At 50.9% G+C, this 14,124-nt stretch overlaps 1 protein-coding gene across 1 annotated transcript in view; it reads right to left on the minus strand.

Moving 5' to 3' along the window:
• The window catches only part of LOC139049591 (tetraspanin-33-like), a 32,944-nt gene extending 19,629 nt beyond the window's left edge, over window positions 1-13,315 (minus strand). Inside the window, exons 1-2 of the mRNA XM_070525149.1 lie at window positions 12,078-13,315; window positions 8,012-8,211 (exon numbers count right to left, since the gene is read on the minus strand). Coding sequence (XP_070381250.1) covers window positions 8,012-8,211; window positions 12,078-12,920 — 1,043 coding nt within the window. The 5' untranslated portion in view covers window positions 12,921-13,315. The remainder of the gene's footprint in view (window positions 1-8,011; window positions 8,212-12,077) is intronic.
• Between the last annotated feature and the right edge of the window lie 809 nt (window positions 13,316-14,124).

Raw genomic sequence — 14,124 nt, forward strand, 5'->3', positions numbered from 1 at the left:
ATTGCGATATTGAAAAGGAGGGGTGAAATAACTGATCCTTGTGGGGTTCCTTTGTTGGGTAGCCGAAATTTATCGCTGCGGAGGTTGCAGACGCCTACTGTTGCTGTTCGGTGCGTCAAAAAGCTGCTGATATAGTTATAGATCCGGGCTCCGCAGCCTGTATCTTCGAGGTTGCGGAGAATGGCTTCGTGGCTCACGTTGTCGAATGCGCCCTTTACGTCGATTGCCAGGATTGATGATTTGCGTCTGTGATCGAGGTAATCAAGCAAGTCTTCTTTGAGGAGCAGGAGTACGTCCTGCGTGGACAGATGCTGCCGGAATCCGAACATGGTGTGCGGCAAGTGTCCGTTGTCCTCGAGGTATGTTGTTAACCGGTCGTGCACCATGTGCTCGAGGAGTTTGCCCACGCAAGATGTGAGGGAAATGGGACGTAGGTTTTCGATGCGAAGAGGTTTGTTGGGTTTGGGGATCATGGTGACCTCCGAATGCTTCCAGGCTGCTGGTAGGTCCCCCTTTTCCCAGCAGTCGTTGTAGTACTGTAGCAGTGCTGTAGTGGCAGATTGCGGGAGGTTGCGTAAGAGCTTATTAGTTATTCTGTCCTTGCCGGGACTGGTGTTTCTAGTGAGTTTGGCTAATGCTGCGTGGAGCTCTGCCTGGGTGAATGGTCGATCGAGATCTGGGTTTGGTGTACCGCCGTACGCCTTTCGGGTGGCTGATGAAGTGGGCTTGTCGGTGCTAAGTTTTTGCTGAAGCTCACGAAGGAGATCATCCTCCGATCCAGCATGATTGTGGATCAGTCTGTGTAGATCTTGCCTCTGTTGCGTTTTGGTGCGATCGGTAGCTAAGAGAGCGCGTAGGAGATGCCAGGTTTTCTTGGAGCTGAGTGTCCCTTGTATGCTGTCACAAAAGGCGTGCCAATTTTGCCTGCTAAGTTGCTCCGCGTAATCTTGGGCCTGTATGGTGAGAAGGGCGATTCGTTGCTTAAGTTTTCTATTGAGCTTTTGTCTCTTCCACCTCTTCAGGAGGCTTCTTTTGGCCTCCCAGAGATGAAGGAGATGCGGGTCGACTGCGGGGGTGTTGGTGCTTAGCTGGATGGTCTTGGTGTGGTTTTCTGCGGTGATGAGAAGGCCCTTGAGCCAATGGTCGATGTCGTCAATTGTTGTGTTGCCGCTGAGGTTGTCTCTGAAGGACTTCCAGTCTGTTAGTCGAGCAACTCCAGTCTTGTTTGGTTTCCGGTTGTGCGCGATGTCAAGTTGGATAATGTGGTGGTCGCTTCCGAGCGTCTCCGAGAGTCGACTCCACTCGGCCCAGTGGACGTTCGCTGTGAACGTAAGGTCCGGGCTAGTGTCCCTGGAGACACTGTTCCCGACTCTCGTGGCCTGCAATGGGTCGTTCCAGAGGGTTAGCCTGTGGTGTTGAGCAGTGTCGTGCACTCGCGCTCCCTTCTTCGTGGTGCTTGGATAAGCCCATGCTGTATGTGGGGCGTTGAAATCTCCCATTATAACAACTTGATGGCCTTTCGTGCGTTTCCTAAGTTCACGGACAAAGTGGTCGAATCCCGGAAGTTGATCACGAGGAGGGCTGTATATGCTGGCGATAAAGAGACTTTGCTGCGTTTTTCTGTCTGGTATGATCTCCACTAGGGTGTGCTCGATGGGGATGTCTTCTATTTCGTGTTCCTGCGTTGTGAGAGTTTTCTTGGTAAGGATGGCTGTGCGTTGAGTTTGTGCATGAGCGATGTATCCTTGAAGTCGGACGTTGTGGGTATTGGTTTCCTGTAGGGCAATTACATCAGGGTAGTCCAGTTTGACAAGTTCTTGTAGGTTTGCATACCGGGGACGGAAGGATCGACAGTTCCATTGCCAGATGCGCAGAGTATTTTGCGGGCTCTTTGTTGTGGTTTTAAGTGTCGCCATCATGAGGATCTTCAGCTTCACAGGCAGCATCATGGTTGGGTGAGATCGAGCGGGAGGCATTGCGACTGTTCGTGCGAGCCTTCTTTCTACCCTGCTCGGTCGTGTTGAGAAGGCTGTCGAGGTAGGACTTGGTGACATAATTGTTCTTTGCGTGTGCTATGAAATTGTTGACCTGGGCTGTTAGGCCGGTAACCTGGCTTGTGAGAGTGGCGACTTGATTCGCGAGGGTGGTCACTTGGGTGTTAAGGGTCGCAATCTTCTCGACGACAGGCTTGGTGATGTTTTCAATCAGGGCAAGGATGTTCTTTGTGAAGACGTCCTCGAAAGCCTGGAGGTGCTTTTGAACTCTAGCTTCGATAGCGGAATCAACTGCATCCGTGGTTAGCGCTGTAAATGATTGATTGCTTCCATGTTCATATTCTTTGCATCTTTGGAATAGTCTGTCTATGAGACTTTGTTGATTTTGTAGCTTGCTCTCGAGGGCTCTTACGGCTACCGCTTCTGCCGATGCGACGCTGGCACTGCCTGAGCTGCCGGCCACTTCAGCGTAATTCAGGCGTTTTCGGGAACGCGATCGCGATCTTGATCGTGATCTTGACGTGGGTCTGTTATTTCTTGCGGTGCTACTGCAGGCGTTACCTGAGTTGGCGGCGCGTGCACTGGCCACTTCAGCGTAATTCACGCGTTTTCGGGAACGCGACCACGATCTTGATCGTGACCTTGACGTGGGTCTGCTAGTTGTTGCGGTGCTACTGGAGGCATTACTTGAGTTGGCGGCGCATCCATTGGCAGCGCCTAGTTCAGGGAACTCATCGCGGTTGGAGCTCCATCGACTGTCTCGCTCTTGGATCCTGTTTTGCCATTGCTGTCTTACTTGGTAAGGCGGTGGGTTGGGCTTGAGCTTTTTCTTGCATTCTTTCCCAGCGGTTTCGTGCCCCTCTCCGCAAATCTTGCACGTGGGATGGCAGTCATGGTTCGGGGGTTGGTTTGTTTTGCCACATTTGTAGCAGAAATTTGGGGTTGGTTTTGGGCAAACGTCTTGACGATGTCCGAGGTTGCCACAGGTTCGGCAATACTGAACTGATTTGCGGTAGGGCTTGCATCGGTAGTCGCCGCTCTGATAAATGATGTTGTAGGGGACGTGTGGGCCCTCAAAATAGATGACCGCCGCCGTGGACTGTCCGAGCATGCGGGCGTTGAGGACTGTATAGCGTGCTGGCACTCGAATTCCGTCCATTAGTTCCGCACTGCAAGTCCCAGGCGTGATACCGTAGATAACACCTTTGCTGACATCTTCGGGTAGACGAGAGTTGGCTTTTACATTGTAGATGTTGCCTCCAAGCTGTATGTTAGTGACCTTGGCTAAGTTTTGAGCGTAGTTCTTGTTTGCTGTACTTGCAATGATGAGGTTTTCTTCTTTTTGCATTTGTACTCGCACGTTGTCATGGAATTCTTTTTGCAATATTCCGCTGGATCTTCCGATTGCGTGAGTGACTGCGACGAGTGACCATTTGGCGAGTTCAAGGCCAGCTTGTGGGCGGTAGACAATCTTGATGTCGTCCAAAGGTAGCGGTGGCATTCTGGATTTGCGCGGCGGTGGCGGCATGGCTGGCTGTTGTGTGGATTGGGTCACTGCGGGGGCTTTGATGCGCGTGATTTCCTTCATGCCTTTCCTTTCCCATGTCAGCCATTGGTCGTTGAGGTCTATGGTTCTGCCGCTGTTATTATCGTAGGTCCAAGATTGCGCGACGTCGGCTTCTTCCGCTGAGTCTGTATGCATTGCGCTGGTTTCTTCTCGTCGTTCGCTTGACGTCGCGTCCGTCGCGGGTGTTTCTTGGCTCATCTCAAAGTCTGCTTGTCAGCCGCAGCGCCTGCGAGCGCCGAGCCTCCTCTTCGGCTCACAGTGCACGTGCCACGCACGTGCGGCAGCGAGCGCTGTCGAACTCCTTCCACGCGCACCGTGTGCCTGTTGCACGTGCGACGGCGGTTCTCCCCGGCGGGCCGGTGGGGTCTCGCGTGGCGTTAGGCTTAGCAAGGCACGGGATGGTCGGTGAAGATAAAGCTCGAAATCTTGACCAAAACGCACTCACTTTTAAAGTAGGTGGTATCCGCTGGTTCCTTGCAGCTTGCCGATTCTGTCGGTGCAAAATGAAAGGGGTGAGTGGCCTTTCTGTAGAAATGAGCGCAAGACGCAGGAGCCCATGTGAGGCACGTCAGTACTCCACGGCCCCCTAGCGGAGACTTGGCCTTGTTCACGGAAATATTGTTCATGTGAATTTAAGCTGCCCGCATCTCTTTCTCAAGGTTTTCGGTCAACTCAACCCTGCAAGGAGCTTTAAGGTGGATCTGAGGACCGGCAGTGCACAAGTTGACGTATGTTAATGTCGTGTAATTGTCCTAAACGCGTCGACAGCATGACCAAGCGCGTTCCTTGAACGAGCTCCAACGATAGGAAATTCGAGCGAAGTGCGTCATTGTGATAAGAATATGCGATTAGCGGTGTACCTTTGAACCGTGCCAGATTTTTAACGTTACCATTTCAAGGTGAACGCAGAATTTTACATGTACCAGTAGTTTTGCAACCATACTAGTAAAGTAAAAGCCTTCTCTACTCTGCTGGTAAAGTTATGCTAACGGACCCTAGACGAGCATGAAGCGCTTCGGTGAAGGAATATTACACCATTTATGCTTCCTGTATTTCACTTTCCATATCTAGTAATAACTCGACAGTATAAGCGAAAATTGAGACACGTCTTAGCGGCAGGTTAGTGATACACTGAAGAAACAAATAGCAACACTGCTTTTGCGCCATATTGTACATTTACACAGCGAATGTGAACAATCGATGAAGCGCAAGAACGTTGTTCGTGGCGCTTCGTTGTATCAAACTGGCTGTCAGCACACGCTTATTAATGATACGATCTGCGCTACACGGTGGTATGCAAGGGACGGGAAACAGCTCAATTGGACTGGTTGGCTTGGCACATCCAAATAAAGTGTAGATTGAACAACGCGACTCAGGTCATCGTGTTTTTTTGTCTTTGCACTCTGTCGCACAGATAAATCTGTTTTAATAGAGAAGATGCGAACATTTTCACGAAAACTTTTCAGTATTCAGTTGGAGACGAGCCTTTGCTAGACACGCGAGAACTTCGTCTAGACGTTGTAGGTGCTGCGAGAAACTCGACGAAAATATGACAATGTCGTGCGAGTAACAAAGGCCGGTCTTCCATTTTAGGCCGCGGAGTACTGTATATATTTATCGCACGTTGAAACGTAGCTGGTGCACAGCACAAACCAAAAGGCAATGCGTTAAGCTCCATCAGGTGTAGCAAACTCAGTCTTTGTCAGGCTCATGCATCGGGGTCTGCGAATATTCGGAGCGCAAGTCGAGGCACGAAAAATACTCGGGACCTTGTAAGGTATCCAAAGCGTCGTCGATACGAGACACTGAATAAACATCCTTACGGGTAATTTTGTTTAGCGCCCTGTAATTGGTGAAAAAGCACACCGAACCATCCTTTCTTTAACAAGCACTGCAGGAGAAGGCCAAGGGCTTGCTGGTCGCTTTATAATGTTGTGTGTGATTATGTCGTTCACTTGTTCTATAAGGTCTCGTTCCAAATAATGAAACACGGCGCAGGCGACGACGAATGATGCGAGAACTGTGTTTCAATCCTATGAGTAACAGGGGTCTCACTCAAGGCTCGCGAAGAAACTTCAAAACAAGCTTCGTGCTCTATTAAAATGGCGAGGAGGACATTGTCCTGGCCCAAATTGAGATTTGCACTCAAGGTGGCCTTCTAGTAGCACAAGAAGCATTTCTGAATAGCATAAGAGTGGCCTTCTGGAGGTATACAATGCGTGAAGGACGAGGCAGGCGAAACAGCGACGACACATACTAGCGCAACGTCGGCGAGGTTGGCTACAGTAGGCCCTTCCGGCAATAGTAGTGGCTCAGGCGTTGTGTTACAGGCGGTGAAGCTGGCATAGCCACACGAGAACCGGACCAAGCAAGAGGCGATGGCGAGTCGTCGAGAAATGCAGCACTGAGGAGGTATATAGCCAATGCGTCTCCGTTGACAATGTCTCTTGACTCGATGGTGAGAATACGTTCTTTGTCTGTGCGATAATACAATCCACTGATGCAATGAGGCGGGGACACAGACCGAGAGTAACTTGGCAGGGCGAGCAGGAGGCATTGTGACAGTACGATATAATGCAGTTTCTTCTCCAAAAAACTGCAGCCTCTAGTTTTCCGAAGGGGTGTCCACAACATGGGAAGCAGCACGGAAGGGTGATAAGGAAAGGTGGTAAGGTGAAGGAGAGCGGAGCCTGGGCGAGCGGGAAGCTCGAAGCATGTCCAGGGAACGTGAGCGAGAGCGACCAGACGAGGTTGTGTACGGTCCGAGAACGTAGGAATCGAACTTAGGTGCCCTGTCTCGCTCAAAGGTAGGGTAGCTTCGCCTCTCATCTTGCTGCCGCCCGGGAACGTAGGAGTCAAACCTAGGTGCGCTGTCTCGCTCAAAGGTAGCGTAGAATCTTGCTGACGCCGGCGGCCGTAGCGAGAAATATGCCCACGAATAGCGCTGTAGAAGCAAACAGGGCGCGACGAGTGCCAAGGAGAATCGTCCTGTTGCGCAGAAGTATTCGCTTCCATCGAAGCCAGGTGGTCGCAGTAAGCATGTAAGTAGAGAATGATTTGTCGAGGTAGGCCGGGAGGCAATGTCCGCATAACCGGGTGTGCGAAATGGTCCAGTGGATTTGTCAAGTTCTGCGCTCGTCATCGACGCCAGTTCTTCCTTGATGATGTCACGCAATCCTGAAGGAGCGTGGCGAACGGTTGCGAGCGTCGCAGGTACAGAAAGATGTCCCTGAAATTCCACCCTGACAAAGGTACGTATCAGCGCTCGGAACTCGGCGTCGCCGTGGAAACGAGTGTCGCAAGAAGCAGGTGGAAGGGGAATGGACTGGAGCGTGTCAAGACGTCGGCATGCGGTGATAATACCACGAATGCTGTTTGGGCTCTGAATGACGAGAACATTGAGGGAGAGTGAGCTGATGCCCTTACGAACGTGGCGAACGCGGTCAGCTTCCGCCATGTCACTCTGTGAGCGGCAGCAGAGAGCGAGGACGTCCTCAGTTGTAGGATGTTTATGATTCGTCCGGTACTTGCACGCGCTTTGCCAGATTCTGTTTCGCGACCTCGGAGCGTCCAGGAGAGATGCCGAATATCTGGTGAAATTGGTGGGTCAATGTTGAGCAGGCCGAAAAGTCACATTTGTGGTTAAAGAAGCAGGTCTCGGCAACTTCGGTGAGGTAAAAACGACAAAGCGTTGTTTGCGCGTGCCGTCCCAGTTGTTGACGTCACGTGTTCTGTTGTAGTGCTCGAGCCAATCTTCCATGTCGTCACCGCAGAGTTCGGCAAAAACGGGAGGATCTCGTTGTTTGGCGTTCACAGTCCGGGTAGGCCTAGCTGTCTGAGCAGAGGTGGTCGTAGTACGAGTGGAAGGGTTGTTTTCTGCGATCACTGCGTTTGGCGAGAGCAAACGACGACCCGATCGGAGCTCCAGGGGTATCGGAATAGCAAGAGGACGTGGGAATCGAAGCAGGCTACACAACTTGTGAGACGTCGACCGACGCGATGCTTTTATTTCAGAGCAGGCGCGCTAGCCAGAGCCTAAGCACCACACGATCCAAAAGATGGTGATGAATAGTAGGTGCAAATGATGACGACGACAGACACAAATAGCACTCGCACAACACGATGAGTCGTATGTACAGAGGACGACGACGACACGCGCAAATAGCGCTTATGATATATATCTTGAGCGCTATTTGCGCATGTGCACACGCGAAGTTTCACTCTCACAAAAACCTTAGGGGCGACTAGCCCTTACAGCGAAACGAAGCTTCACGCCGATGCAAAGTTTTGTATGCCGACCGAATAGGAGGAGACAGGGATCGTCCCCGTAGGGTTGCGCGCGGTGTTTTTTCTACCAGGGAACACGGAGCAGCCTGGCTTCGATACGCTCCTGAATTGCCGCGGTCGAGCGACGCCACCAAATAACGAACGCAGAGCGCTGCGCACAGACCTGTAGTACACGTCGTAGATTTCGGACAGTGCTTGCACTTGGTCTCGCGTGGCGACGGCCAGCGCCACTAAGAGGAGGGTGGCAAGGCACAGTGCGAGCAACATCATGGAGGTTGGGAAGGCGTGGTCACGCATCCGGCTGGACAAGGCGTCGGCGCAGCTTCGGGTGTTCACGCGGGCCCAAGCCGCCTGGTCTGACACCTGCAACGCCGTCGGGCACGTGTGTGGAACATGTAAGTGTGCACCCACTGCCGTGTCGTAAGCAGCGCAAAAGAAGACGATAACCAGCAAGAAATAGCACAGTACGAGCATTGTCTATTATCTGAAAGTTTCATCAGAAGGGAAGTGCATCTATATACCGTATTTACTCGATTCTAAGCACCCCCTTTTTTTCACGCTCGCGATGCCCAAAGTGAGGGGGGGTGCTTAGATTCGAAAAATCTAGAATGACTCCCCCTCCCTCTTTTCGCTGCGACATCACGACGAGATGGGTGCGAGAAATAACATTTTATTTTGCAGACATTCAAAGGAAAAATCGGTGCAGACAGTGAACCTATATACCGCTTGTGTCGGATGCCCAGTTACTATCACTGCCACTCAAGTTCGTCGCACCGCTTGAACCACCGCTCTCGGTATCCCACAACACGTCGTCTTCCGTTCTGTCGAAATGCTTTGGGATCGAGCACTTCTTAAATGATCTGACCACAACGTCCACTTGGACCCGCTTCCACGCGTCCGAAATCCACTTTGCCATGGTTGATGTGGACGCTTGCTGCAGCTTTCGCCGTACAGCCGTACAGTCCGTATGTACGGCGTACTCGCGCCGCGGACGCCGTGCCACTTCGGGATTCCGACGGCTCCGGCTCGATGACAGAGTGAGCAACCACGCTTTGCGGGCATGGCTACACGCTCTTCCTAACAAATAGGGGGGTGCTTAGATTCGCATGCAAACTTTTTTCCCAATTTTGTCACGAATATAGAGGGGGGTGCTGAGAATCGTGAAAATGCGGTATATATATATATATATATATATATATACATATATATATATATATATATATATATATATATATATATATATATATATATATATATATATATATATATATATATATATATATATATATATATATATATATACCACGTTGTCTGTACCACGTTGTCTGAATAAACTCTTTGACATATAGTCTAGCCCGGTTATAACGAAGCCACTTATAGCGAAATAGCGGTTATAACGAAGGGATTTCAATATCCCATTCCAATTTTTGCATTTTCCATACATTTTGGGTCCGGTTTTAACGAAATAAATAAGAGCGCGTCAGCGGATATAACGAAGAGATTTATTACCAACCGAAAACTAATTTGTCAATCAACACATTTTTGCGTCCTTGAGGCGATTTTTTCAGCGAAAATAAGAGCGAAATTCGGCTGACGGCGTCCATTCGTGGCGTCGTCTGCTCTCGCGCGGGGCGAAAGGTTGCTTCGCTGCGTCGCATGGCACGCCGGTCTCGTGTAGCGCCGTCCTTGAACGGTATCGCGGCGTAGAGCGGTAGAGCACGCCGCGCAGGGGAAAGATGTAAAAATGAAAGACGATGTTTTTTTTTTTGATGACGTCGCGGAGAGCGGCCGTCTTGGCCAATCGCGGCTCTCTATTTCTCCCGGGCAGTCGGCGCCACGGCTGGACTGCAGTCTGCAGGAGGTGTGGCAGCGCGCGCTTTGTTTTATGTCAATGCCGCGGTGCGCAAGGCAGGGAGAAAGCGCGGCAGCATTGTGCATGCGGGAGTCCGGAGTTCGACCAGATCTTTGGTTCGCAGTTGGATGGTATGGAAGCCGCAATCCTGAAGTCCGCACTCGCGAAACGTGTTCAGGGGACGCTGGACCACTTTTTCAGCGGCAATAAATCGGTATGCCCATGTTTGCATTTTTTTTTCATAGTCCACATATTACGAAATAGCGGATATAGCGAAGTGATTTCCGATTACCGCCGACTTCGTTATAACCGGGCTAGACTGTATATATATATATAGCAGGCTTGCAACAAGCGAATAGAAAGTTCGGCAGGTGTTACACTCATGTAACGCAAAAAGGTGAAAGGCTGCTGCACCTTTGGTAATACATGGAGTTATCCGCGTTCGGGGCTAGACTTCTTGGAATATATAACGAGACGCAATGGGAAGTGCTCATGTGGCACTAAGGCGACCTCCTCACTAAGGCGCTGTGACGTACTTGCGGGGCCGTTCTCGCGAGCAGCGAGAGCATGCGCGCACCTCCATTGCTTGCCGCCTAATGACGCACGCGCTAGTCAGCTAGACAGTCAGGCACGCAATAGGCACGCAATTAGTAAGCCAGAGCCATGGAGCAGCCGTTGCTTCAGGGAAGGGTGCTGGTCTGGCCACCCCGCAGTGCCGGGTTCCATCCCCACCGAGACCGAAATGTAACATTTTTCAAAGCCACTAATTTACTGTGGTTACAGGAACCTCCCTGAGAAATGTGACGCCAATCCGAGCATCTCTTGACGTGTTTTTACTGTTTGCGGCATCGGCCATCTTTCGTCACGGCGCAGTTTTGCCAAGGTCACCGCCAACGCAAGGCACACAACGCAAGGCTTTTGCCATAAATGTTGCTTAATTCCCCGCGAAGAAAAGTGCCATGAATAATAAACAAAATTGCTTTCCTTCTTTTAGTGCGTTAGCATTCTTTGGATACTTCACGCACTTTTGTGGAACCATCTATCTACCCATTTTGTACATTTGTGTCTAACCGTTTTCCCGCTTACCTTGGCCGCCGTGTACTCAATGGCCAAATGAGTAGCGTATCGAGCTGCTGTGGTGAGGTAACGGGGTTCGAAACTAACCCTTGGACCAACGTGGGTCAATGAGCATGCGGCAGTACGAACATACATACTTGCCGCTCTTTAAGAAACCTCATTGGCGACGACATCGCTCACTGCAGGTAGACGCGGGACAGGTTCGGCACTGCTGTAACGCGATATCGTTAAGGGCCCCGTGTCGCATACAAACCCGATGCCGGTGTCAGCGTCGGCGGAGTTGTCTGTGAGCGAAAATTTTCCTATATATTTTGGTACAGTCTTGGTCAGAAGTTCCTAAGCCGCAGCAACCGTGCTTGGAGCAGCCACACTCCGCTATCGCAGCGCTGCCATCAACGGCGCTCGCAGACGCTCGCTGGTTACGGGGATAAAAGAGAGCGAGAAGGAACAGCGCTCTCGCTTTATCGCTGTCGTACGCTTAGTGATCGTAAGTGGCTCATAAGCTAGTGGGGCATTCAGCTGCGCTGTTACCTTTCGTGCTTTCGCCGCGCGAATGGGCTGCTGGCAAGAGCTGCCACCAAGGTGATGCTGCGATGCTTCGTAACCTACTGTTTGGTTGCGCGAAGCTTAATCGCACGACCGGGTTGTTCTGGCGAGATAAAGTCTCGGGTGTAAAACGAGACAGCAGTTTTGTAATGGGAACCAGCCTCGGCGTTTCCCCAACCACAAAGCAAAGATTTTGAAGTCAATATAGCTGCATGTTATGATGTAGCTCTTCGATTTTTCGAGCTTTCTTAAAAACATTTTATGCATAAAAGCCAAACCCAAGACGTGTGCTTGGCGAGACGGCACAACTGGTGCGGAAAAGCTTGGGAGCGCTCCGTCGGGAGCACGAAAATATCGAGGAAACGCTCCTGGCGAAGCGCCACATCCCCAGACGAGACGTTCATTTGAGGGATCGCCAGCCGTTTGTGCGCAGGTGCGAGTAAGAGTGGGCGCGAGAGAGAAAATCTGGGGGCTTTTGCTTCTTGAATATATGACTCTGCCTAGGCACTACGGAGGGGGTTTCTCAGCGCGCGTTGTAGGCATTTGCCCCTAGGTGTGCTGTCAAATGCGCACGCACCCGCTAGTCCACCAAGAAGTCTTTTAATTGTCGACAGCTTTCCACTTCTACAGCCAGATCAGCTGCTGCATAGTTTAGCTGGTGTCCGAGCGACAGTGTTGCTCGAAACCCTCTCGAAAGGGCCAATAATATCGATAGCACCTCGAAATACAACGAGCACCATCGGTGCCACCTCACCTGCAACACGTTCTGTCCGCACTTGATGTCCGGTGGCCGGATGTCGGACGTCGCATTTCTGCGGCAGCACGACGCCGGCACGTAGCATCGCTCGCGGCTCGGGTTGCTCAAGTTGCAGGCGAAATACGGGTTGTGGTTCCAGTCGCGGAACCCCTCGGACGAGATGCCGCAGCAGTGGTACTCCAGCTGCATCCAGTCGACGAACCCCTGCAGCTCGGTGCTGTCGCGGTACGCGGCGATCATGTCACGCGACACCGAGCGTTCGGCGTAGCTACGTGCCGCGGACGGCAGGAAGAACACAAGCACCGCGAACAGAACGAGAATCGCGGCCAGTGTGGTCAGCAGGCGCACGTAAATGGTGAGCAGGGTGACGTTCTCGCGCAGGGCACCGAGGAAGCCGAACGAGGCGGTCACGAGCGCCACACTGGACAGGAACAGCGCGGGAATCTCGGGCCGCTCGAAGAGCACCACGACAAAGTTCCGAGCCGGTGCGCCGGGAGGTGCGGAGGAGTGCGTCAGGAGCGTGTACAAGGAGCTCCAGAAGCCGAGCAGGCAGAGCAGCACGACCACCATGTTGACGAAGACTATGGGTAGGCGGACGTAGCCGCTCACGTTCTCAACGACGGTGGAAGAGAGCGAATCAGCGTCTACGACTTTCCCGCCTGACACTTGGTCGCACGACGACGACGCGTCGCCCACCTGCGACTCCTGAGCGGCGCCGGCTGGCGGGTCAGATCCGAGTTTCGCCATGTTTGTTTCTTCTTCTTTGTCTTCGACCTTGGGTGCTTCCTCTCGGTTGAGCCGACCAGGGATGGTGACGTCGACACTGCCAGGTTGCATCATATAACCAGAAGAAGGGCCATCTTGTCAGGAATGACTGGCTCCCAGGGCAGCTACACCCTTTCTTATTGGGTGAAAATACTAACCCGGAAGAATTTTATTAATCCTACACAGCATAACAGGTGTATCTGAAGTCGAGTGCTGCAGCAAAGGGGCCTGACTATGAGGAAGAAAAGAAATCCAATAGAAAGGTAGTCAGAATTTGATAACTAGTGCTCGTAGAAAAATACACCGCCCAAGCGATGAATAAACTGAAACTTCAGAAATTTTACCCATAGAGAGAGAGAGAGAGAGAGAGAGAGACGGAGAGATGTTAAAGGAAGGTCTAATTGTAAATGTAGGGAAAAAAGGACCGGGATGAGCTAACTGTAACTACTTTAGAAGAAAAAAAAATGTGCCAAATAACTAAACGTGATTTCTCAAGTTGTTCCTGTGCCTTAGAATTCTTTAGATGGTCCATTAAAGTTTATAGAAATGGGTCTACAAAGTCCATAGACTTTCTTTAGACTACTTCTGGACTAGTTTATAAACTGTCTATGAACTTAGTACCTTACACATTTTAGATTACTTTGCAAGATGTCTATGTTTATATAGTGTCTATACGTCGTCTATAGAGATCGTAATTCAAACTTTCAGTGGACTACTCACCGTAAGATGTCTATAGACTGGTTATTGATTATTTCTATAGTCTATGGAATGTTTCTACTGTACAGAATGTTTATGGAGTTATGACTTTACACTTGTGCAGCCTATGGTCTATAGACTGACTATACACATTTCCTGTAAACACTCTGTAGACATTCTAGAGTCCATGAAGCGATGGACTTACAACTTTTCTGAACTATTGTCTACATACAAGCTATACAAAATTTGTAAGTACTGGTCAATGGACAGTAATTAGACTTGCGGTCTTTCACATTATGCAAGCTATCTAGGTAGATAATTGTACTGGTTATATGGACACTCGCTGCTGGAGGTTTAAATGTAATATAAATGTTTTGTATGTTTTGCCTTTATGCTATATACAGCTATAACTACGAATAGCATATAGCCCCGCAGGGGCGTCTGCGTCAGCAGGCGCTTGGTGTGTTGGGACACCACGTACCCGAGCACACGAGGGTTGGACCCTCCCGCGTGTCTCCGTGCGTGGCTTAGCCATGTCTGGGGAAAGGGGGATCCTGGGGGTTGAACCAGTGCCGCGTGTTCG

The sequence above is a fragment of the Dermacentor albipictus genome, chromosome 9 (genome assembly GCF_038994185.2).
Source record: "Dermacentor albipictus isolate Rhodes 1998 colony chromosome 9, USDA_Dalb.pri_finalv2, whole genome shotgun sequence".
Taxonomy (NCBI): Eukaryota; Metazoa; Arthropoda; class Arachnida; order Ixodida; family Ixodidae; genus Dermacentor; species Dermacentor albipictus.